Source organism: Pleurodeles waltl, chromosome 6, assembly GCF_031143425.1.
Source record: "Pleurodeles waltl isolate 20211129_DDA chromosome 6, aPleWal1.hap1.20221129, whole genome shotgun sequence".
NCBI lineage: Eukaryota > Metazoa > Chordata > Amphibia > Caudata > Salamandridae > Pleurodeles > Pleurodeles waltl.
Window position 1 is genome coordinate 946,413,496 of NC_090445.1, and position 25,823 is coordinate 946,439,318.

Consider the following 25,823-nt stretch of genomic DNA (forward strand, 5'->3'; position numbering starts at 1 on the left):
CGGCGAGAGAGAGCTGGGCCGAGCATAGGGTCCTGTAGGGTATGTGGAAATTGAGTCACCTGTTCAGGTAGGCTGGTCCAGAGTCGTAGAGGGCTATGTGAGCATGGGTGAGGATCTTGAAGTTGATTCATTTCTCTATGGGGAGCCAGTGTAGTGTGCACAGGTGCTGGGAGATGTGACAGTGTTGAGGTAGGTCGAAGACCAGTCTGGCGGCAGCGTTCGGGATGTTCTGTAGTTTGCGGCTGAGTTTCTTGTTGATTCCGGTGTAGAGCGCATTGCCGTAGTCCAGTCTGCTGGTAACGAGGGCATGTGTGACGGTCTTTCTGTGTTCGAGGGGATCCATTTGAATTTCTTGCAGGGGGTGCGGAAGCAGGTGGATGCGAATGAGTTGATTTGGCGGTCCATGTTGAGTTTGGAGTCCAGAATGATTCCCAGGTTGCAGGCTTGTTTCGTGGGGGTGGGTGGGGGGCCACCAGGAGTCATTCCACACATCGGGTTGAGGGACCATGATGAGTACTTCATTTTTGTCTGCGTGGAGTTGTAGGCAGCTGCTTTCCATCCAGTTGGCGACTGCTCCCATGCCTTCGCGAATGTTGTGTCTGGCTGTGTTGGTTTTGCTGGATAGGGAGAAGATGAGTTGGGGGTCGTCAGCTTAGGAGACGATGTTGAGTCTGTACTTTCTGATGATGGTGGCTAGCGGGCCATGTAGATGTTAAACAGTGCTGGGCTGAGGGAGGATCCCTGGGGAACTCCGCAGTTGGTAGGTGCGGGGTCCGAGAGGAGGGGGAGGGGGGAGTCTTATTTGTTGTGTTCTGCTAGAGAGGAAGATCGGATCCAGTCGAGGGCCTAGTCTCTGATGCCGGCCTCGTGAAGTCTGCAGGGTGTGGTGGAAGACTGTGTCGAAGGCTGCTGAGAGGTCGAGCATGATGAGGGCTGCAGTCTCTCCCTTGTCCAGCAGGGAGCGGATGTCATCCGTTGCAGCTAGGAGGGCTGTGGTTTTTTCTGAAGCCAGATTGGGAGGCGTTGCGGATGTTGTGGTCTTCGATGAAAGTGGTGACTTGGCTGTTGGTGGTTTTCTCAATGACGTTCGCTGTAAAGGGGAGCAGGGAGATGGGCCTATAGTTCTTGAGGTCGGTGGGGTCCGCTGAGGGTTTCTTGAGGAGAGGGTTGATCTCGGGGCGTTTCCAGTCGTCAGGGAAGGAGGCGTCTGCTAGGGAGCAGTTGATGTGAGGTGGAGCTTAGGGGCAATGGTTTCAGCTGCTCTGTTGAAGATGTGGTGGGGGGCATGAGTCCATGGAGGCCCCAGAGTGTATGGTCCTCATTGTCTTCAGTGTATCTTCGGTGGTGAGGGGGGTCCAGTTGGTGATCGTTATTTGTTTTGGTGTCGGGTTCCGGTTGAGGGGGTTCTGCACGTAGGTTGTCCTCGCTGAAGTTGTCGTAGATGGTCTTGATTTTGTGGTGGAAGTATGTGTTGAGTTTGTTGCAGGGATCTTGTGAGGGTGGGATGTCCGTTGCTTCGCTGTTGGGTTTGGCAAACTCCTTGATAATGCTGAAGAGTTCCTTGCTCTTGTGTGCGTGTGTGGGATTCTTTCTTGTATTGCTTTCTTTCTGGTGGTTTTGATGAGATGGTGGTGTCGGCTCTGAAGTTGATGTGGGCTTCTGTAGATTTAGTGTTTCTCCAGATTTTCTTGAGGCGTCGACATATGCGTCTGGATTCTTGGAGTTCTGAGGTGAACCAGCTGGCTTTCTTGGTGTGGCTGCTGTTGTTCTTTTTGAGGGGGGCTATGGTGTTGGCGCAGTCAGCGATCAATTTGTGAAAGGTGCGGGCTGCGATGTTCAGGTCGTCGTTATGTGCGATGGGGGTGGGGTTTGCGAGGGTGCCAGTGAGCTGGTCATCGGTGATTCTTGCCCAGCTTCTAAGAGATGGTTGGTGTTGGGGTCTGATGATGGTGGGTGTATTGAAGGTGAAATGGATGCAGCAATGGTTTGTCCATGGACGTTTGGAGGAGTGGCTGAAGGTGACGGAGGTTCCTGTTGTGAAGATGGGGTCGAAGGTGTGTCCTGCTGAATGCGTTGGTTCCGTCACTACAGGGAGTGCAGAATTATTAGGCAAGTTGTATTTTTGAGGATTAATTTTATTATTGAACAACAACCATGTTCTCAATGAACCCAACAAACTCATTAATATCAAAGATGAATATTTTTGGAAGTAGTTTTTAGTTTGTTTTTAGTTTTAGCTATGTTAGGGGGATATCTGTGTGTGCAGGTGACTATTACTGTGCATAATTATTAGGCAACTTAACAAAAAACAAATATATACCCATTTCAATTATTTATTATTACAAGTGAAACCAATATAACATCTCAACATTCACAAATATACATTTCTGACATTCAAAAACAAAACAAAAACAAATCAGTGACCAATATAGCCACCTTTCTTTGCAAGGACACTCAAAAGCCTGCCATCCATGGATTCTGTCAGTGTTTTGATCTGTTCACCATCAACATTGCGTGCAGCAGCAACCACAGCCTCCCAGACACTGTTCAGAGAGGTGTACTGTTTTCCCTCCTTGTAAATCTCACATTTGATGATGGACCACAGGTTCTCAATGGGGTTCAGATCAGGTGAACAAGGAGGCCATGTCATTAGATTTCCTTCTTTTATACCCTTTCTTGCCAGCCACGCTGTGGAGTACTTGGACGCGTGTGATGGAGCATTGCCCTGCATGAAAATCATGTTTTTCTTGAAGGATGCAGGCTTCTTCCTGTACCACTGCTTGAAGAAGGTGTCTTCCAGGAACTAGCAGTAGGACTGGGAGTTGAGCTTGACTCCATCCTCAACCCGAAAAGGCCCCACACGCTCATCTTTGATGATATCAGCCCAAACCAGTACTCCACCTCCACCTTGCTGGCGTCTGAGTTGGACTGGAGTTCTCTGCCCTTTACCAATCCAGCCACGGGCCCATCCATCTGGCCCATCAAGACTCACTCTCATTTCATCAGTCCATAAAACCTTAGAAAAATCAGTCTTGAGATATTTCTTGGCCCAGTCTTGACGTTTCAGCTTGTGTGTCTTGTTCAGTGGTGGTCGTCTTTCAGCCTTTCTTACCTTGGCCATGTCTCTGAGTATTGCACACCTTGTGCTTTTGGGCACTCCAGTGATGTTGAAGCTCTGAAATATGGCCAAACTGGTGGCAAGTGGCATCGTGGCAGCTGCACGCTTGACTTTTCTCAGTTCATGGGCAGTTATTTTGCGCCTTGGTTTTTCCACACGCTTCTTGCGACCCTGTTGACTATTTTGAATGAAACGCTTGATTGTTCGATGATCACGCTTCAGAAGCTTTGCAATTTTAAGAGTGCTGCATCCCTCTGCAAGATATCTCACTATTTTTGACTTTTCTGAGCCTGTCAAGTCTTTCTTTTGACCCATTTTGCCAAAGGAAAGGAAGTTGCCTAATAATTATGCACACCTGATATAGGGTGTTGATGTCATTAGACCACACCCCTTCTCATTACAGAGATGCACATCACCTAATATGCTTAATTGGTAGTAGGCTTTCGAGCCTATACAGCTTGGAGTAAGACAACATGCATAAAGAGGATGATGTGGTCAAAATACTCATTTGCCTAATAATTCTGCACTCCCTGTATCTGTCGAAGCTCTGTGTTGTGGAGATTGTCAAGGAGGTATGCAGTGTTGGTGTCTTGTAGGCTGTCGTGGTGGAAGTTGAGGTCTCCCAGCAGGGTGTAGTTGGAGGCTGTGATGGCTTGCGCGGGAATACTGTCTGTGATTGAGTCGGAGAAAGGTGCGCGGGGCCCGGGTGGGTGGTAGATGAGGGATCCCCTGAGGGTGGACGTTGGACCTGTCTGAAGATTGAAGTGAAGGTGTTCCATCAGGCTTGTGGGGTCTTTGGAATGTGTACTCAGTCAGATGTTGGACTTTTGGACGAAGGCGATTCTCCCCGCCCCCCCCACCCCAGGGTGGCTGGGGCAGTCTTTCCGGGTGATCTTGTATCCTTGGGAAATGGCGATGGCTATGTCCAGGCCAGAGTTGGTGTTGGTCCAGGTTTCGGTGAGGAATGCAACATCCCAGATTTCAGTAGCGTGTTTGTGGAGGGAGCAGACGCTGAGGAAGATGCATTTCAGGATCTTCGGTGTGTTGTTGCGGGTGGGTTGTGCCAGCTCGAACGTCTTGGTGGTGGTGTAGGATTGGCGGACGAGGAGGCAGGTGAAGAGTGCGTGGGTGTCGGCCGGTGATGAGGGCTTGCAGTTGCTGTTGCGTCCTGGGTTGAGTGTGTGGAGTGCTGCTGGTGTGTAGAGGTGGAGGGTGGGAGATCCAAGGGTCCTGGCGCTTGTTGTGTTCGGGTTGCAGCCGGGCACAGATGGGCTTGTGTTTAGCGCGCCCGCTGTGCCGCCATTAAATGGGGAGACGGGGAAGGAGAGGTCAGCTGGGAGTGGGAAAAACAGTGCAAAAAGGGGGGCGGGGCAGTGGGAGCAATAGCGGCAGGGAGAGGGAAGAGTGAAAGTAGGGAAAAAGCGTGAAAGAGAGAAATGAGAGAGAATGCGAGAAAAATAGGAAATATTAAGTAAAAAGGACAGAAAAATAGGAATAAGATAGAAAAATGCACAGAAAGCGCAGGGGCATAATCCAGCAAGCACAAAAGCACGAAAGGGAGAAGACAGAGAAAAAGAGGCCGAGGGCCGGTGGGCAGCCTAGCAGAAGAGCAAAGCTCTCCCACTAGACACTAGGGATGAGGCGCAGGCAGGAGCCTGTGGGTGGAGGAGGGCCTTGAACTTCAGACCGGGGTCAGAGTTCAACAGGCACAGGCTGCACTTACTAGAGGAGCTACACGGAGAAAGAGCAGTTCACTGACCAGTTCAGTGAGGTTGCTCAATCAGTCTATTTCTAAAGCGCACTACTTACCCGTTAGGGTTTCAAGGTGCTTGGGGGGGGGGGGGCGGCTTTCGGTGGTGCTGCTACTGCTTGAAGAGCCAGGTCTTGAGGTGTCTTCTGAAGGTGAGCAGGTCCTGGATCTGTCTTAGGTCAGACGGGAGGGTGTTCCAGGTTTTGGCGGCGAGGTAAGAGAAAGATCTACCGCCAGAGGATCTGCGTCCGGTGCGGGGGATGGAGGAGAGGTTGGCGGAGCGGAGTTGTCGGGTGGGGGTGTAGAAGCTGAGTCTGCTGTTCAGGTAGGTTGGTCCGGTGTTGTGAAGTGCTTTGTGTGTGTGGGTGAGGAGCTTGAAGGTGATCCTCTTGTCGACGGGGAGCCAGTGAAGGTCTCTTAGGTGGGGGGTGATGTGGCTGTGGCGAGGGATGTTGAGTAGGAGTCGGGCGGAGAGGTTTTGGACGCGTTGGAGGCGTTGCAGGTGTTTGGACGTGATGCCTGCGTAGAGTACGTTGCCGTAGTCCAGCCTGCTGCTGACGAGGGCCTGAGTTACTGTTTTTCTTGTTTCGGTTGGGATCCATTTGTAGATTCTGCGAAGCATGCGGAGGGTGTTGTAGCAGGAAGAGGAGAGGGCGTTGACTTGTTTTGACATGGAGAGGGATGAGTCGAGGATGAAGCCGAGGTTTTGTGTGTGGTCGGTTGGTGTCGGTGGGGTGCCCAGCGTGGCTGGCCACCATGAGTCGTCCCAAGCGGAGGGGGTGGGCCCAAGGATGAGAACCTCTGTTTTGTCCGAGTTAAGTTTCAGCCACCTGCTTCTCATCCAGTCAGCGACGGCTTTCAAGCCCTCGTGGAGGTTGATTTTGGCGGTGTGTGGGTCCTTGGTGATGGAGAGGATGAGTTGGGTGTCGTCGGCGTAGGAGAGATGATGTTGAGGTTGTGTTGATGGGCCACTTGTGCGAGGGGGGCCATGTAGATGTTGAACAGCGTCGGGCTGAGGGATGAGCCCTGGGGTACGCCGCAGATGATGTTGGAGTCTTTGGATAGGAACGGGGGAGACGGACTCTCTGGGTTCTGTCGGAGAGGAAGGATGTGGTCCAGTCGAGGGCCTGGTCTTGGATCCCTGCTTCGAGGAGGCGGATTTTCAGCGTGTGGTGGCAGACAGTGTCGAAGGCGACCAACAGGTCTAGGAGGATGAGGGCTGATGTTTCTCCAGATGGCTTCTGATGTCATCTGTGACGGCGAGGAGGGCGGTCTCGGTGCTGTGGTTTCGTCTGAAGCCGGACTGGGAGGGGGTCGAGGATGTTGTTGTCTTCGAGGTACCGGATGAGCTGTGCGTTGACAATTTTCTCAATGACCTTCACCAGGAATGGGAGCAGGGAGATGGGCCGGAAGTTCTTCAGGTCTTTGGGGTCCGCCTTTGTTTTTTTGAGTAGAGCATTAATTTCGGCATGTTTCCAACTTTCCGGGAATCTCGCTGTTTCGAAGGAGATGTTGATGACCTTCCATTGGTGTGGTGCGATGGCTGCGTCAGCTTTGTTGAAAATGTGGTGTGGGCAGGGGTCTGATGGTGATCCGGAGTGGATGGAATTCATGGTCTTGCGAGTTTCGTCGTCGTTGATGCTGGTCCAGGAGGTCAGGCGGCTGAAGTGGGTGGAGGTCGTGGAGAGCGGGGTAGGTGTGTCCGAGGTGTGAGGGGTGTTGAAGCGGTCGTGGATGTCTGTGATTTTTCGGTGGAAGGCGGTGGCTAGGGCGTCGCATAGTTCTTGGGAGGGGGTGATGTCGTTGACGGTGGCGCTTGGGCTGGAGAGCTCCTTTACGATGTTGAAAAGTTCTTTGCAGTCGTGAGCGTTGTATTCTAGGCGGGTTTTGAAGGAGGATCTTTTTGCTAGCCTGATGAGTTGGTGATGGCTGCGTGTGGCATCCTTGAGTGCTGTGTGGTTGTTTGGTGTGCGTTCGAGGAGCCATTTTTGCTTGAGTTTACGGCAGTTGCGTTTGGCGGCTTGGAGGTCGTTGGTGAACCAGGGGGCTTTTTTGTTGATTTGGTTGTTGGAGGGTTTCTTGAGTGGTGCAAGGCGGTTGGGCACAGTCGTTGATCCATAGCTTGAGGTTGTGGGTGGCGCTGTCGGGGTTGGTGGGTGGTTTCTGAGCTAGGGCATTGGTTAGCTGATCTTCGGTGACTTTGCCCCAGCGTCGGCGGGGTGGTTGCTCGGTGAGGTGGTGTTCAGTTTGTTTCTTGAAGGTGAAATGGATGCAGTGGTGGTCGGTCCAGTAGAGTTCGGTGGTGTGATTGAAGGTGACATGGTCGCTTGTGGAAAAGATGGGGTCTAGAGTGTGACTGGCTGAGCGGGTGGGTGCGTTGACGAGCTGTCTGAAGCAGAGGTTGGCGAGGTTGGCGATAAGGGTGGTGGAGATGATGTTGTTATTGCTTTCGAGGTGAAAGTTCAGGTCCCCAAGGGGGATGTAGTCCGTGGAGGCGAGTGTGTGGGTGTTAGCAAGGTCGGCGATGGCGTTGCTGAACGGTGCCCTGGGTCCAGGAGGTCTACAGATGAGCGTTCCTCTGAGGGTGGTGTTGGGGTCGGTGTGGATTCGAAAGTGCAGGAGTTTGGCGGAGCTGAGGGAGTCACCCAGGAGGGTCTGGACTTCGAGGGTGGCTTTGTGGATGACGGCTATGCCTCCTCCGGTTCTGGTGGTGCGGTCTCTGTGAGAGACCTTGTACCCGTCAGGAATGGCTATGGCGATGTCAGGTGCTGAGGAGTCATTCCACCAGGTTTTGGTTAGGAAGGCCACGTCTGGGGTGGTGGAGTCGAGCAGGTCCCAGAGCTTGATGGCGTGCTTGCGTGCGGAGTATGCATCGGAGGTGGTTGGTCTTGGTCCTGGGAGGTTTGTGGGCTCTGGTGCAGGTGAAGCTGCAGTTGTGGCAGGAGAAAGGCCCATGTGTGCTCTTCGGAGTGGCCTGGAAGCAGGTGGTGTCTCGGCCATGAGTGCGCGGAGGGTGTCGGCGTCGTAGCGGAGGCTGGAGATGTGGCTGTTGCGAGGTCCAGGGGTTCTGGCGCTGGGCGCAGACGGGCTTGCCCCTGGTGCGCCTCCGGCGCGCCAGCGGCGTCACCGCTGCTTGCGACCGCCATTAAGAAGGGAGAGGGGAGGGGGGAGGGAGGAGAAGCTGGGAGGTGGGAGGAGCTGGCGAATGTGGGTGCGGGGGGCGCGGGGAATGGAGCCGCAAAATTAAAAGAGGGCAAAAAGGCCAAAGATTAAAAAGTTGGAAAAAGAGGCAGAAGATTAAAGGCTGAACAATGGCAAAGAGTAAAAAGTCAGAAAGGAGGGAAAGAGTAAAAAGCTGAAAAAAGGCAAAGAGTACTGGCTGAAAAAAGGCAAAGAGTAGAAAGGCAGAGAGAGCAGAGAAAGACCGATGAACCAGAGAGACACTCTAGCGGATCAGGTCCCGGAGGGCCACAATCCCTAGAAGCAGCAAGGGCATGGAGGGGGAGACACGGACACGGCTTGGTGTTGCTGTGCGTGCGGGGGTGTATTACCTGGCCAAAATAGGTCAGGAGACACTGCATGTTGCTCTATGTTGTACCTGTATGTTGAGGCAAGTTTGATTATAGTGTATCTGAAAAGGAGGATGTGGTCAGTGTCAGTACCTCGTAATCAAAATTAAAGTAACCTAATGTACGGATTGCATAGATTGAAGGCTGGAAACTGTTAATGTGTTGAACTCTTTAAAGAATCATGTGGTGTAACTGTCTAAAGGGTATGCATTTAGTTACTAGATATTCAAACCATGAGAGCTGGGCTATTTTTATTTCTTTCCAGAGATACAAAGATGTAATAAATCCAAACTTTCCTTATCCTTTGACTTAGCAGGTTCGACTGTCTCGATTGCATTGTTTTTTAAGCATGCAAGTGACACAGGACCCTTTTTCAACAGCTGAGAAACTCGCAACTGGTAAACAAATAACTTAAAATTAAATTAAGGATGTGGGATGCATGTTTGGTAGCAAATTGTAGATTTAGGAAGGAGCACGGTAGACAAGCCTTGCTGAGTGAAGTGGGTAGACGAAGACGAAGATGTATGATTAAGATTGGAAAATCCTAATTCGTTATCCATCTTTACACAATCGCTACTGAGTAACATTACACAAAAACATATTTACCATCAAGGTGAAAAGTTGCGGGTATTTATGCGGAGCGTTTTCTTTGATAAATGTTGATGCCAAAGCTGCGTGAGCAGCAGCTTCCTTCATTTTTCGGGCCTCCAACAAGCATTCAAGAAATTCTCTGAAAAGGAAAAAAGAACAATGCATTAAACATAAATAAGTTACACAATTTATCCAACTCTTTCACAGACTCCGCCACAGCAATCCGATATACAGTTTTTGTAAGCACCTGAAAGGGGACCCTAATTCCTCTCTGTGGGACTGGGGTATCTACAACACATCTGTTTACGAGAAGGAGTGATTTAATTAATGTAGTGCAACACTGCAGGCTGAAGACCACATGTCTTGCTAGGTAGGAAGTTTAAATTTGAATGCTGTCAAATTATTTATCCGGTGAATACTTTAAACTTGAACATGCTCCAAATTTAGACACTGGTTATTCGATTAGCTGGAATTTATTGGTAAAAATGGTACTGAGCATCTGGATTCCAAATCACGCAGACGCAGGAAAATAATCTTCAGAACAAATAAATATCTTGATTCTGTTAAGAGACTAATATTATACTTTTCATTCTATATTACTCATCTTAACAGCACAAAGAACTAAGGGGGTCATTCTGACCCCGGCGGTCTTAGACCGCCGGGGCCAGGGTCGGCGGGAGCACCGCTTGTCTATGTCCATTGTCCATTGTGACAAAGTGGCTTAAGACTGGGGATCAATGAATTATAATTATATGATTGATTTATGATGTTCTTGAATGATTTGCAGTGTTTATCAATAATTGATTACTGCCATGATGATTTATGACAATCTCATGATTTATGACTTAAGGTTAATAAACTGCAACCTTTACCTCCACCCAGGTCTCTGACTCTTATTTTAAGAGGGGTGGGTTGATGGGGAGGCCGGTCACAGTCCTGGTAGGACAAAGTGGCCTGTCTGGGGCTGGTTTAGCGTTTCACTGCAGTTTACTAACAGTAACAGCCAGAATCCTTTTATTCTCATGGTATTAACTTTTCAAATTAAATTACATTCTGTGTTATGTCCATTTACAATGATTTCTTACCTCATTAACTGACTGGGTCATGAGACAAATAAAATTAAACTTAAATTTAAGTCCCCAGTCAACATAAGATATTGCTTATTAGCATTTACCTGCAAATGATGAAAGGATGTGTCTGGTTAGCCCAGCGTAAAAACTTGACTCATCTCATCAATGCAGTGTTTAAGTTTCAGTAAAGCTGCAGTCTCTGCTTAAAGCAATATAGTGAAATGTATCTTTATAGATTTGTATATCCTTTTATTATACATGTGGTTCTCTCCTTTTTCACAATTCTTTACTGCACTGGATTTCACATGGTATATTGCAGCATCAATAAGCCAGTTTAGGGGTGCACTGATTCCTCATAAAATGTTTATAAATCTCTGGAGGTCATTCATCAGAAGCAAAGGGGGTACTTTAGGTTTTCCCCATGGAAAAAAGTCCGGATGTAACTCACAGTACCTTAACCTGGAATATACCTGGGCTCTATCGATATATTCATGTGACTTACCATGAAAGCTTCACTCTTGCCAACATTATAGAAAATAATGGTTTGCAGTGCAAATAGTCAAACTATGGAACTGGATTCCTGGGATCTATTTCTTACACCCTCCACGTGTCGTTCTAGAAGGTTCTGGCAAAGGTACCATCTTAATTCTCTGGAATGAAAGGGTATTTTTTTTGCCACCCACTGTGGTATCGCTACAGAACTCTCTTCCTTATGATAATCAGATGAAAGATGACCTTGTATCTTACATCATTGTAGAAATGCCACATTAGAGCATCATTGCACAAATGTTGAATCTACATAATTTACAGTCCTGGTGTGTAGTTCTTAGGTTCTGTAATAAGCAAGTGTTTGAATCATCTCAAATCAATAGTTCCACCTCATAGACATCGACTTTGGAAAGCTTATTAACTCTGTGGATCTGCCTCAATTCAAATCTTGGACTTGGTGGTTGCACAGATGTTTCTGCAGCACGCACATTAACACAAAGCACTGTTGTGCTAGTTCACACATATGTATCACTCTTTCACTTGTTTTGCTTTTATATGCATGTATTACATAGTTAATTATAAACTTTGGTACATAGTCTCCAAGTCTCAGTTACAACTGAAACAATTTTTTGTTTTGCTTATATTTATGGAGTTATTTTATTAATTTTTAAAATGTTTGCCACTCGCCTGGTCCATCTAACTATATTTCGTAATGTCAAATTTCATTGAGATCTTGGTAGATGGAGGACAAGAGATATAAATATGATTACAAAATATGCTATTACCGTTTTACCTTCTGTAGGACTTATACTCCCTAACCACAGCAAAAACTATTGAATGGAATTACACCATATTTGGCATGACTCTAGAACCTTCCTTATGGGATTTAGGATTAATTTGTTATAAAACTTATGTGATATCTACATTTCTAATGGGAGTTAGTCAGCTTCAAAGGGTTAATCAAAAAGGGACTTCTGAGTATGTTAAATATTAATAAATAAAGCCCCGAGGCATGGAGTCCCCAATGGCTGAAGAAGGCTCAGGGAAGGGTGTTGCATGCCCCTTCTCCTTTTACTTAAATGCAGCCCCAGTTGATGGGGTTCCCAGAACTTGAAAAAGGCCCAGCGAGGATGGCTGTGCAACCCCTCCCCATAAAAAACACTTACAGCAACCGCCCGGACCCTGGCCTATCCCAGAAGCCTGTGTTTTGTTTTCTTGTTGCTGCAGACCCTCCGTGGAGTCGCGGAGGAGACCAAAACTAAAAATAAGTTTTTGGCCCCATTGGGGGACCTCTGGAATGACCCCAACAGGCCTGCAGAAGTAGGGTAACCCTACCCTGCCCCATATGTTTTTTTACATTATTTTTCTATAACAGGTAACTCAGTCCTGAGTCCTAAAATGGCTGCCATCACATCTTTGTTGATGTGGTGGTAGCCAGTCATATCTCATTTAAGATCTGCCAGCTCCACGGATCCTCAACAGCATCAAATCTTCACAGCTTGAACCCTCGTTTCTCAAAAACTACAGAACGGATTTACAACAAATCACAAAAAGCATGCTTTCTGGACTAATCTACCAAAATCCTGCTTCCTCCCAGATTTGGTGTAATTCATTTCAGCTGCTTGGACTGTAGCAGTGTCCAGTTTTCCTTGGAAAAATGAATGGGGAAAATGTGTTTTGGGCATCCTCCTCCCCGTTGCTAGGCCCCCACTTGATGGATAACCCAAAACTTTCTAGGAAAGTGCTGAGGTAGAAGAAACAATTTTGGGAAAGTTTTGTGAAGATTTCGTCCAACGGTGCCAAAGTTACTAGCAAACTAAAATAATCAATTTCCTACTAAAACCTGGTCCTAACAAGCTACCCAGTGACGACCACCACTGGGACAGATATATATATATATATATATATATATATATATATATATACACATACACACACATAGATATACATACACACACACACACACACACATACTACACAGTGATGTTTGCCATTGTGTAGTTCTAATCTAGCTACGTCAGAGTTTCCATGGACATCTTTTTATTTTTTGCTAATAACTTTGGTGCCATCTTCAAAAATCTTTCAAAAATACCCTCAGCTCCTTCTTTGAATGTTTGAGGGTGATCTGTCAAGAAGCGAGGAAGGGAGGGAGGGAGAGGGAGAGAGGGAAAGAGAGAAAGACGGAGGAAGAGAGAGAGTGTAATTATGTCAAATATGGCAGAAAGTCAGATTTTTACATATGAAAACTTTATTTTCCTGATTTAGAAAATTAGTATTTAAAGAGGTGCTTGAGGTGTGTTTGAACAGATACTCATTTTATCTTATGCAGAATGAGGCCCCCTTGGTAGGTTACGCCCCCGCCCCACCCTGTGCCCTAGGGCCTGCAGGGTTGTGCATTGTGTCCCTGTACTCTAATAGTCATTACATCAATTGATGCTTTCCCCTCTTTTTAATTTTTGCATACCGTCTAATCCATACTACATTAAATGTTTGGTGCTGCCACTGTGTCATTGCTGGAATATTAAAGCGGACATGAGAAAATCCTGTTGTAGTTTTTTACCGTAACAGTGATGTAGCAGTTAATCTTACTTTTGACGTACATCCTAAGTTATTTTCATTGTAAAATGTCACTACGGACCCTGCCTTTCACTGTATACTATGTTTAATTTCACACTGCTTTCGACAAGCTCTTTCTTGTTTAGACCATGTTTGCATGCTTCACACTTTGTACATTTGAAGAACCCCGTTTTAGTTTATGCAAATCCAAACAAAGCATTCACATGAGTATTTTGTGACCTTTCTGTGAAATGACCAGATGTTAGTTTGTACCCAACTGGTTTTGACTTTCTATAGGTAAGCAGATAGCAGTCTTCTTTGGAAGCTACACCTCAATACGTCCAGTCTGTTTCTGATCCATCACCCTGCAATGACTCTCATGCATTTTTTCCATTTATTGTGCTACTCCAGCCTTTCCATAAAGTCCTTCCAGAAACATTTGCAGGAAACAAACGCAATATAATAGCAGTTGATACCTCTGAAACAAGCAACTGGATTTTACCAAGTTGCAGTTGACTACCTCTTGTTTATAACATAAAATGCATCTCTAGGAGTTAGTAATAAGTGGAAATATACTTACAACATGAGCTCTGCCCTCCAATCGCTGTCTTGATCTTTAACATGCTCCAAGGCTTTTATAATTTCAGTCAAACCAGGAATCAGAAGATGACGATACCCAGATTTTAAAAATGGCCTGGCTATCTGCCAGAAAAGGACTGATGCATTGTAAATCAGAAAATGGTATCTGGAAAACAAGAGTGTACGGTTATCATAGGACAGTGTATATATAATTACAAGACTCACTCTAACTTAGGGTCTTATTTAGAGTTTTGCGAAACTTAACACCCTCCAATTTCTGAAGGAAACTATAAATACGGGAAGAATTCACCGCCTGACTTTCCTACACAAAAATATCCCAATGATGGTGGAAATTCATCCGGAGGATTGAACCACATATCTAGAGTTACCTTTCAGTTTCCTTGAAACACTAAATGAGGTCCTTAATTTTCAGACTATTATTAATCAAGCCTACTTTCTGGAGACTGAAGTATATAGAACTAAGAATGCCTTGTACAAGGTGTTACAGTCAATCACTGAAAACTCGAAAGATAGCTTGCATTACCATTGAAGGACTTCTTCCAATACCACTGAATAGCTCTCTATCGTATCACTTTACTTGTAATGTTCGGTCAGATATGGAGATGTAAGGGTGGGTTACAGTGTGACATGATGGTGTAATATAATGGTTTAACATGGGTATGAGTTGTTGCTGAAGTGCTAGTGGAAGTGGTGAGGGGTTGTGGTACTGCTACATGGAAAGGATGTGAGGAAGTGAGGAAGTGCAGTGGAAAAAGATAAAAGGGGAGGGCTTTCTGGCTGCAAAGAGGATGAGAAGTCTTCTAATCAGAATGTGTAGTAGAACTGCTTCTCTGTGACCTATTGTCACACTCAAGAAGCAAATCTTTACATGAGCATGTTGAAACCTATTGGTGGTATCCAGTGATTTACTTAATTTGAAGACTTGTGAGACCCTTGAAGATCCCAGTAACAGGTTGGTGATAAGGCAGGTATTGTATAGGAAATGAGTTACACTCATCTGCCTCTAAATGAGATGCCAAGAGAACTGCAATTTTCATTGAAACCACTAAGCACAAACAAAGCAGCGGTGAGTGAGATACAGAAATATTAAGGAATAACTCATTCAAAAACACAAAGAAGAAATGGAAGTATCAGAAATCAGAGGCAGGTGAGAAGGCTAGCCATGGGGTCCTTATGGTCATACCTGCCCTGGTCTTCGTTATGACATTATAAATGCATCACATTATAGGCGTAGGAGCCAGGGGTACAGAATTTCTGTAATTTATTACACATGTATCACGTAATAGTGCTGCGTTGGTGGTGGAGGAAGATCTTATGTGAGACAAATGGGAAGCTGTACATGAGACACAAAGGCAAGGTTAAGGTTGTTCTTCAAATAAAGATGTTAGAAATTGGGTCTCTAGTTGGCAGAGAAATACACCCTTGTCCAGTAGGGACCACAGTCCTAGTCAGGATAAATCACAAAACAACCCAAATTATCCTGTGCTCATGCTCTGGTAGCTTGGCACAGAGCAGGTAGGCTTAACTTAGAAGGCAATGTGTAAAGTATTTGTGCAATAACTCATACAGTAACACAGTGAAAACACCACAAAAATACACCATGCAGGTTTAGAAAAATAGATAATATTTTCTGACTAAAATAAGGTCAAAACGATAAAAATCCAATGAACACAACCAAAGTTATGAATTTTTAACAATTAAATCCCACTAAAGCGCTGAGAAACCCAATAGCTCCAACTGGGGCTACTACAGAGTCATTCTCAAAAATCCGACGCCACAAGCACTGGTAATGGAGACGCACGGTCACCTAGGCACAGTACCTTTGTAAACGAAGGACCAAAGATGTTGCACAAAGTCATGGTGGTAATGCGTCGCTGGAGCCGGTGCGGCGTGAATGCCTAATGGGAGGTGAGGTGTTTGTTCCGCGCTGCGAGGCAAGGGGAAGCGAGGTGTCCTTTCCATCTGGTTCCAGGGGGAGCTGGTGTGGCATCAGTGGTAAGGTGTCAGTTCCTTGCGACCCGGCAGGGTCCAATGGATCCAGTCGGTCAATTCACACTGTGTTGACTTCGCAGTGTCAAGATCACACTGCGGGATGTCAGCATCGTCATCCAACTTGTGTGGCAGGCCGCAGTCATTGCATGCAGCTAGGACCACGGAGCCAGACCACGGAGCGGAGTGGCGTCTGGCAGCAGCGTCTGTTCTGGAGTCTCTGAGTCGGTCCTGGAGTTGCAGAAGTCGGAAAGCTAGCCAGAAGCTAGCTAGTGAAGTCTTTGTTGGCCCTGAGACTTCAGAACAGGAGGTAAGTTCAACCCAATTCCTTGAAGAGCGATTTTGGGGAAGGCAGAGTTCTTCCAGCACAGTCGAAGCCAGCAGGCAGCAGGGCAGCAGTCCTTCTCAGCAGAGCAGTCTAGATGATCCTTTTGGGCAGCCAGGCAGTTCCTCTAACAGAGTTCAGGTGTAGATCCGAAGTGTCTGATTTTGTGGGGTCAGAGACCCAGATTATATACCCAAAAATGCTTTAGAAGTGGGGGCAACTTCAAAGAATGGTTTTGAAGTGCACAAGTTCCCCTTTTAGCCGAGTCCTGTATGCCAGGATCCCTGTGCGGGGTTATCAGTCCTTTGTGTGAGGGCAGGCTACTGGCCTTTGAAATGTAAGAGAGCCCCTCCACCCTTCCTGCCTAGGGAGACCCATTCAGTATGTAGATTAATGCAGATGTGACTGAGTGTCCTGCGTTTATGGCTGTCTGGGTGGAATGCACAAGGGGAGCTGTCAACCAGCACAGACCAGACGTGGATTGGAGACAGGACTGTAAGGCACAGAGGCAGTAAGTGCAGAGAAATGGCCACTTTCTAAAAGTTACATTTCTAAAATAGTACTATTAAATCCAACTTTGCCAGTAAGCAGTATTTTCTATTACCATACTGGCACTACTTAACATGACAGAGCTATTCCTTTCAGATCAGAACTTACCACTTAAAAGTCTATGAGGGCAGTTCTAATGCTAGTCTATGAGGGGAACAGGCCTCACAGTAGTGGAAAACTAATTTGTGCGTTTTTTACTACCATGACCCGTAAAACACATAGGTACACGTTCTGCCTTTTACTTCCATAGCACCCTACCCTATGGGTTACCTAGGGCCTACCTTAGGGGTGACTTAAATGTAGAAAAGGGGAGTTTAAGGCATGGCAAGTATTTTTACAATGCAAAGTCGAAGTGGCAGTGAAACTGCACACACAGGCCCTACAACATAAGGCCTGAGACCTGCTTAAGCACAACCAGTGCTGCAGGCCCAATAGTAGCATTTAATTTTGAGACCCTGGGCACCTCTACTGCACTTTATTAGAGACTTGCAAGTAAATTAAATATGCCAATTGGGTAGGAACCAATGTCCCCATGTTTAGGGGAGAGAGCACATGCACTTTCCCACTAGTCACCAGTGGTAAAGTGTGCAGACTCCTAAAACCAGCAACAACAGGATAAGAAAATGGAGGGAGGCAGGCACAAAGTTGGGGGATGACCAACCTAAGGCTGTCTGGTCTAACAAATGTGTTTCTGCCTCTTTACTTCTCACAGGTGAAAGCGCAACTGGTCTTTTCCTTCTTGTTGTGTTCCCATTACCCTGGCCTTACTCGACCCCTATTGAGTGTTCTTTAACAGCTCAATGGTGGTCTAGTGGTCACGGGGATTAAAGGGTCCATGTTGCCTCTGCAGCTTAGCTGAGAGAATGGCACGTTCCAACGCTAAACTTATGTCTGACAGTGTCGAAAGAAAGCCAGCTAAAATTACTTATCTATCAGAAGAGCTTCTTACATTCGAGGTGTAGTGCCAAGGCCACATTAGCTAACTGTCAGAACTTACGTAATAAACAGCAAAAACAAATTACACATGGAGGTTCTTTGGGTCGGTCCCCTTGGTCACTTCCCACATCTGTCATGCACTACACAAACAAGAAGGCACGTGGGCCAGAGACAAAGAGGCAGTGCTGCTCCACCATCTCCTTTGGCTGCGCAGGACGTACTCCACAATGCAGCAGTCGGCGGAATTTGGCTGGAACGCAGCATTACATACGTACCGCAGAATGGACAAAACTACCAGAGGAGCAGAATTTATTGCCCACCTCAACTAAAAAACCGGAACTTTGTAATTTGAAACAACTCTCCACAACAAGGGCATGAGTACAAATGAGGACACTAGCTATTAACTATATATACAGCAATACTTTGTAAAAACAAAAAAGATGAGTCTTAGGCATGGAGTGTGTTTAAAGCACAGTATATGTTTTTGGTAGAGATGTGTCTGGGACATTCTTTTTGTTTTTAGAAAAAAAATGTACTCTATTATGTTGTGTACAAATTTAGTGCAGAAAATGAGCAGTATGGGCTCTGACCTGGCTCTGGCAAATGGATGGCAGGATTCCAAAATCTGCGATTGGAGAAGCCTCCCACAACCCAGATTAAGCTTATAACTAACGTGAGAATGATGTATTGAGGCTCTTTTAAGCTCTTGCTCTTTTTAGGTGTTGTCAAATGACTTATTGTTTACAGTACCACTGATTTACTTTATTCCCAAAGTCGTTTGCTTGCTTCTGATTCAATTTCTTTCTTCAACTTTCTTGTGTTTTTTCCTTCTCTGGAGCATATTTCCTTTACCACCAATTTGAACAGATGACTTACATGCTTCCATGGCTTCACATTAAGAAGCTACTTTTTGTTAGTCTTTTGGCACCTCATGGAAGTGCATGCGTTTTCTTAATCTCTCCCTTATATGTTACTTCCCCCTAAAGCCTCTGCCTCAAGCTCGTCTATTGCAGTCCCCTATCCAGCTCCCTCTCATGCAGTATTTTCTGTGCCATTTCCTTTAATGCACTTCAGTCAGCTCCTCCATTGCTTTCTTGACTCCTGTCTGCTTTCTTTTGCTCCCACCACTCAGAAGCGATTTCTTATCCTTCCGTCAACACCCATCTCATCCTTGCTGCTGCGCCCCTCTTTTTTAAGTATTGAACTTTCACAAAATATATATATATCAGTGGCGGCCTGCAGCTTTAGGAGGGAGGGAGGGGGGCGGGCGGGGCACACACATACACACACACACACACACTCATTCTTTCACACACAGACACGCACGCACATCCATTAACAACACTCATACCATTCAAACATGCACCACGCACCAAACATTCAATTTGAAACATCACACACACACACACTTACCTTCGGCCTCCAGGTCCCAGGAGGGTTGGGACTGCTGTCTTCCCTCAGCCAATGAGGGAAGGCAGCAGTCCCACCCTCGTCACAGAGTGGGATGGGGTCAGTGAGACTGCTGACCCCACCCCACTCTGTAACGAGGTGTCACTGACACTCGCCCTGGGTGCTTCCGGGCTTAAACCTGATACGCCCAGGGAGAGTGTCAATGGGTGACGCTTCCTCTCATCACCGAGGGGAAGGGCCTTGAGGCACTTTTGCTGGGCCGAGGAGGTCACGCCCATAGGAGCTGTGACCTCCTCAGCCCATCAAAGTTCAGCTCAGGCAGCAAGGAGTCTGCGCAAATTGCGCGTGGATCACTCCTGGCTGCCTGACCTGAACATGAAGAGTGTCAGTCAGGCTGACCTTTGTTCATACTGACAGACACTCTTAATGGGAGGGCAAAAGGTGGGGGGGCGTGGTCCCTCCGCCCTAAAGGACGGGCCGCCACTGATATATATATATATATATATATATTTATATATGTATGTACCACTTCAAGATGGGCGTCCACCACCTTCGAATGGTAAACTACAATAAAAGTAAATACATAAATAAAAACACTATTGTCTCCTAAGGACGTATACATGTCCATGAATGTGTACACACCATCATGTTGAGGCAGTTGTAGTGTCATCATGACGCATAAGTACACGTACAAGTACAATAAGCCCCTGTTCTTAGGATTTTGTTTTGTTTTGTTTTGCTAGTGTTGAACAACAGCGGCAAAAAGCACTGGCAAAGACAAAAGAAGCGACCTATTGGCTGTGCCAATGCTTGTTGATATTACTGTGACGGCAACTCAAAATGCTGCAAAGCTATACTACACTGCACCTAAATATTTTAGAGAAGGTTTTGAACATTTTAATCCAAGTAGGAAGCGGAGATCAAGTAAGGCAAGGTGCTTTTAGCTGCCAACTTTTAAACTGAAAATAAAGGGAGGTAGATCCCTCACTTTTTGTAGCAAAAGCATAGAATACGCGTTCCCTATTACTTTGTAACATCAGTAATTAACTTCAGTTCAGAAACCTTTTAAAGACTTGGCTATTTATTTCCCTTTAGATCTCAGAATGGACGAACGATCTGGCTTATCGGTCCAGCGCCGGGACACCCTATGGGGCACCTGAATGCGCTTTACAAATCAACTATTTCCGTAATTGGGTGGAAGCATTCCATTGATTTTGCCACTGAAAGCATGGCACCCTTCGCACTAGAAAAATGGTTTAGGGCAAACCTCTAAAGTTTTTACTATTTTGTTTCATGCAGTGCTTACACCTTGCTAACATTTCTATTAGAATATGTTTTGTAGTTTTGAAGAGATGTTTGATATCACAAATGCCATGGTCCTGTCCAGAGAACATAACATTCAAATTAACTTCTATAGTGACTTATGAAATATATTTAGTAGCAGCAGCAGCGGAGTTTGATTGATCATGCTCTTAGATGACCTATGGTCTTCAACATGATACACATCTCCATATCATATCATCTGTTTCTCTAGATTGTCGCACAGAGCACGAGTACATATGACAAATCTGAGATTAATCACTTAGTTATAAGTGAATAAAGTTCTAGAATGTTCGTGTATGGATTGTATGCTATGCCTGTATTGTCACAGCATGCCTGCTCTACTTTTTTTCAAATAAATCGTTTACCTTTCAACTGAATGTTTGTGCCAATTGGAGGTGAATTTCGACACTTATGCGTTCTACATACAAGTGGAAATTAGGATGACAGGACATTCAGAAAATAAATATCAGCATATTACATAATATCACCCAGATACATAAACATGTCTACATAAAATCATACTAACTGAGATTCGATGGCTGCAAAGCAGAGTTCACAAAACCAAGTTCATGCTAATCTTCAAAAAGGGACGGATTTATAGGTCGCCAAAATCACGAATCAGTCGATCCTAGCACACAGAATAAAGACTAGGGCAGTTTTTGGTGTGTATCCTATCAGACACCCTGGTCCAACAAATAGAACGGATTTCATACTATAACCTGAAATTACTAAGGAGAAGTGGAATAGGATTAATCTTTGGAAGCGCTGGTCGTCATTAGTTGAAACGCAGAGTATTGCGACACAATGCTTGCTGAAGCCTGACCAAACTTTTTCCATTGGCTTCAGAATCCCCAGATGTCAGCAGCTACGGTGTAAGTAGAACGCAGTTGCTGCATATCAGTGAGGGGTAGAACGGAACTCAAGGTTTTATCCCTAACCCACAAAGCCACTCATGGTCATGTCCAACCTATCTAAATAACAGGAGTTTATAGTATGTTTCCTCTGTTCTTCCTCTGTCAACAAAGAACCAGTTTGAAATCCTGATTTACAATGTCCAAGATAGGGAAGCCCATAAGATGAAATACTAAAAGAATCAAATAGAACGCATGGCTGTGAAAAAACATTTATTTCCTAGATCTATAAATCACTTTTTTGTTGTTGGACAGTGCATGGGTTGGATGGGTGCTGCACTCCAGCATAAAATACAGCTGCTTTTAGATTCCCATTTTTGGTGTTGAGTACATGGGGCAGGTGGATAATATTTTCATCTCTAAAATCTAAAACGCTGACGAAATGTGAACCCATATGTCACTACTAGTGAGTAGCACCCAATGTTTACGGGTGGGTGCAAGTAGATGGCAAAGACACTCATTTTTGGGGGGCCAGGGTTAATGTTTTTTAATCATCACATTTTGACCTAGCGTAAGAGAAAGAAAGAAAGAATAGAGAAAAATAGGGAGGAAGAGAAAGATAGGAAATAGTGACAAAGGGATAAAGTAGAGAAGAAGAACCTCCAAGAGTCAGATAAAGAGTTAAGTATCGTTGGTGGTGGGAGAAAAATGAAAGAAGGAATCAAGACTAAGCAACTTTGGTATTAGGTGACCCTGACTTTCACACTCCTAAAGAAGCCTTCCTTATACCTTTGCACTTGTATTTGCATTTTATATTTTACAACTTAAGTGTTGCTTGTGAGTAGAGTAGTTAATAAAAAAACAGGCTGATTAATTTCTGCCAGTCTTGGGTATCAGTCCTCGAGTGAGTATGTGACCTGAAGAATTTCTTAATACATTAAGGGACCATTTGTTCAAATGCACTTCGTACATTTCTGAATGGTGAAGGGAGTATGCCAAGGTTGTGTGTACAAAAATATGATTTGTGGAATGCTTAAACTAATCTCAGTCAATGGTAATAACTCAGCCTGTAGCCCAATCCATTAGTATTTTACCAACCATGCCACCTCGGTTCAGACCCAGCAATGTGCAAATTAGTCTTGACTCTGCCCAAATAGGAACAGTCCAGCCACAATTGCTAGACAAGGTCCTCCCTGAACTGTAATACAAGTAACTTAAGACCGGGTGCGCCGTGAATGGGGTCCTTAAGCCAAGTGTAACTTGGTTTAAGTGGCAAAGTCTCCCTTAGTACAACTTATACATCGCACTAAGAGTGGCACACTGAAGTATACAAAAAAGTGATGGGTGGAATGTTTGAATTAATCTCCTGCACTGGTAACCATTATGGACTGCAAGTTAGACCATCATGTTGCACACCATACCACCTATGTTTGGACCTAGCATTAAACAAATCAGTCTTGACCCTGCTCCAATAGGAATAGTATGGGCCAAACAGCCAGGCCAAGCTTTCTCGAAGTGCAAAAAAGGTATGCCCTGACATGGGTCCAGTGCTCATTATGCCAAGCTGCACTTCAATGATGGGCCTTAGTGGGAGGGAAATGGTCTAGGGCTGCTTGTGTTCCATTTCAGAAAGGGCCTGCCTTGGCTGTTTGAGCTACACTGTTCCTACTGGAGCATAACCAAGGATGATTTGTATTTAGCTAGGTCTTCATCTAAGGTGCATTGTGAGCAAACTAATGATTGACTGATGTGGCTAGATCTTCTACCAGCTGCTAAGATTAATTCAAGCATTCCAACCATTGCTGTTTTGTTTACTCAAAAGGTCATATGTGTGTCTATCTGCCTTCTTTTTGGGTAAGTTCTAACAGAACTTTGATGAAGATGACTAGAAAGATGTCAATTTATGTACCAGTATTTATTCTTGCCATGATACAGCTTGCATTCGACTTAAATGTGTACTCCACTTTCAGTCGTATTCACATCTGCAGAGCTCTCTTTTCATCAGTTCACCACTGACTTCATCAGTTCAAGAGGACTACAACTTATCAAGATTTACCTCGTCTTAAACTCACTGGGGATGGATTAAATCATGGGCCTTATGTACAACTCTATATAATCAAGGATTAAGGAAAACTGATTATATTGTGTTAAAAGCCACATTGGCTTCAGTCTTTATTGCAAAGGAGCGGAATGCACCTTCGGCACTAAATAGGCATTTCCGGTAATGAAGGGGTGTAGCTGTGAAACAATTTTACCTTTCATGAGGTTTTGCATACTCTATAGCTTTGCGAAAAAATCCCACACACTTCTCCAAATGTTCCTGAAAGAGAAGGAAACAGGATTAAACTTGGTATGAATCGTAGTATTTGATTTGTAAAAATAAAAACAAATATTATTCATCTGAAAATTTTTAATTGAACTTGTGCTAGTTAGGTTACTTCCAATGTGGACAATATGGGATTTATTGAGAACCAGGAAAAGTACAGGGAATAAAAGGCGGAAACTGAAGACATGTCAACAAGTCTTTACTTCAGCAGAGGAACAACAAAGACATGACCTGGAAACATCGAGAGCTTAGTAACTGATTGGCCTACAGTTAAACCTGCAAAATCTTCCAACTGGCATGGGGCCAAAAGACACTATGTTAAAGCTTAGGTTGCACAGTCGACACAATGTACCAGCATTTAAATAATAAAACAAAAAACAGTAAATTGAGATAATACCATCATGAGAACTCTAGTTTAAACTGTGATAAATTATGGGTGCTTTATATACAATAAATCTGTTCACTTATCAGAAAGTGCAGTGTCATCAAATGACGTGAGCTTTGAGTTTTTTATTCATGAAATCAAAATTTTTTCAATGACGTTTTATGATTAATGCCACATAATGTACCAAAAACTAAAGAGCAGGTCAAGCTTTTAATTGCGTCTTTCTAACGTCTTGAATCTGAATTAATCACACCTGCTAAAGAGAAAAAAAACAGTGCAGCATATTTTCTAGCTCTCAGATTTTCATGTCATCCGGTTTGTGAATTTAGCAGTCATCACTATCTTCTGTTGCTAGACAGAGTGATATTTGATCAGGGGTATGTAGCTTTTTTCAGATGTGAAATACGAGCACCTGTGAAACCACGGGCACGATGCGTACATGTTCAGAAAGAATTATGCCAGTTGGGGAGTTAGACTAGTTTATGGAGGTTGTCTTAATTGAGCATTTTTCATACAAAATTATCTAGTAACAAGGAGCCAAATCACAGATTTTAATTTGCGTAATCACAACTACATGTTTGTTAGAATACAGCCGGTTGAAAGACGAGAAAAAAAGGATTTATTATTTATTATGCTTATTTATAATAAGCAATTATTTTTAACGTAATATAGAAAGTTCATATACAATGGCACATTTGAGTGGATGGTTTTAACATAGCTTTACCATGATGGCTAGATTCCACCCACATAATCTAAATGGTAATTCCACACCAATCCTCCCTTTTAGGAGGACGCATAATATACCACCAGGATCACAGAGAATACAATCATATGAGACAATGTAGATCTAAGAAGTAAAACAAGATGGTAAGCTACAAATCTCTTAGAAGACAAGCACAATCTAATCTGTAAAATAGTAGGATAGACCAGTGAGACCGAGGCCCTCAATATGAGTCTGGCGGTCCTAGGTCCCCCAGGTTTGCGGTGGCACCGCTGCCAATGCAGCGGTCTGACAGCCACATTATGACCGTGGCGAAAGCTCCATGGTCTGACAGCCGGCACTGCCACTCTTTTGCCGGCCTGGCAGTGCCAGAGGTCTTAATCCGCCAGGGCAGCGCTGCCCCGGGCATTACAACTCCCATGTTCGCCAGATTTTCCACCGCCATGCAAAGGTTGGTGGAGATGAAGTGCCGGCGGACCTAGGGGGGCCCCTGCACTTCCCCGTCATTTGGCATGGGCAGTCCGTCGCACTTTTCACTGCCTGAATTACAGGCAGTGAAATGCGCAACGGGTGCTGTCGGACCCGACGCACAGTAACATTGCCACCGGCTCGATTATGAGCCAGCATCAATGTTGTGGGTAGTTTCCCCCTGGGCCAGTGGGCGGGAACTCTGTTGACACCTGCTGGTCCAGCTGGAAACTCAAAACATGGCTAGCAGGCAGAGGACCAAACTGGCGGTCTTCCGACCTAACGAGTTTAATGAGGTCCTGACTGTCTGATCGAAATGCTGTTTGTGAACCAAAGAACTGACTTTTTTTAAATCTAACACCAGTCAACTGTAAGTTTTTAGACAATTGTTGGACTTTTGCTTATGCAGGGTCATCCCCAGACTTTTTTGCCTCCTGCCTCCTATATTTTTCTGACATGTTGCTGTTGGCTTTTCAACTCTGAGCACTTTACCACTGCTAACCAGTGCTAAAGTGCATATGCTCTCCTGTTTAAATTGTATGTAAGTGGTTTATCCATGATTGGCATATTTGATTTACTAGTAAGTCCCTAGTAAGGTGCACTAGAGGTGCCAGGGCCTGTAAATCAAATGCTACTAGTGGGCCTGCAGCACTGGTTGTGCCACCCACATAAGTAGCTCTGTAATCATGTCTCAGACCTGCCACTGCAGTGTCTGTGTGTGTATTCTTACACTGTAAATTCGACTTGGCAAGTGTACCCACTTGCCAGGCCTAAACCTTCCCTTTCCTTACATGTAA

General features: G+C 45.1%; 1 protein-coding gene across 2 annotated transcripts in view; it reads right to left on the minus strand.

Annotated features, from left to right (window-relative positions):
• The window catches only part of CFAP46 (cilia and flagella associated protein 46), a 1,580,346-nt gene that overhangs the window by 1,356,350 nt on the left and 198,173 nt on the right, over positions 1-25,823 (minus strand). For both annotated transcript variants that reach the window (XM_069239769.1, XM_069239768.1), the window contains exons 6-8: positions 23,382-23,446; positions 13,724-13,888; positions 9,044-9,167 (exon numbers count right to left, since the gene is read on the minus strand). In XM_069239769.1, the coding sequence (XP_069095870.1) occupies positions 9,044-9,167; positions 13,724-13,888; positions 23,382-23,446 (354 nt within the window). The remainder of the gene's footprint in view (positions 1-9,043; positions 9,168-13,723; positions 13,889-23,381; positions 23,447-25,823) is intronic.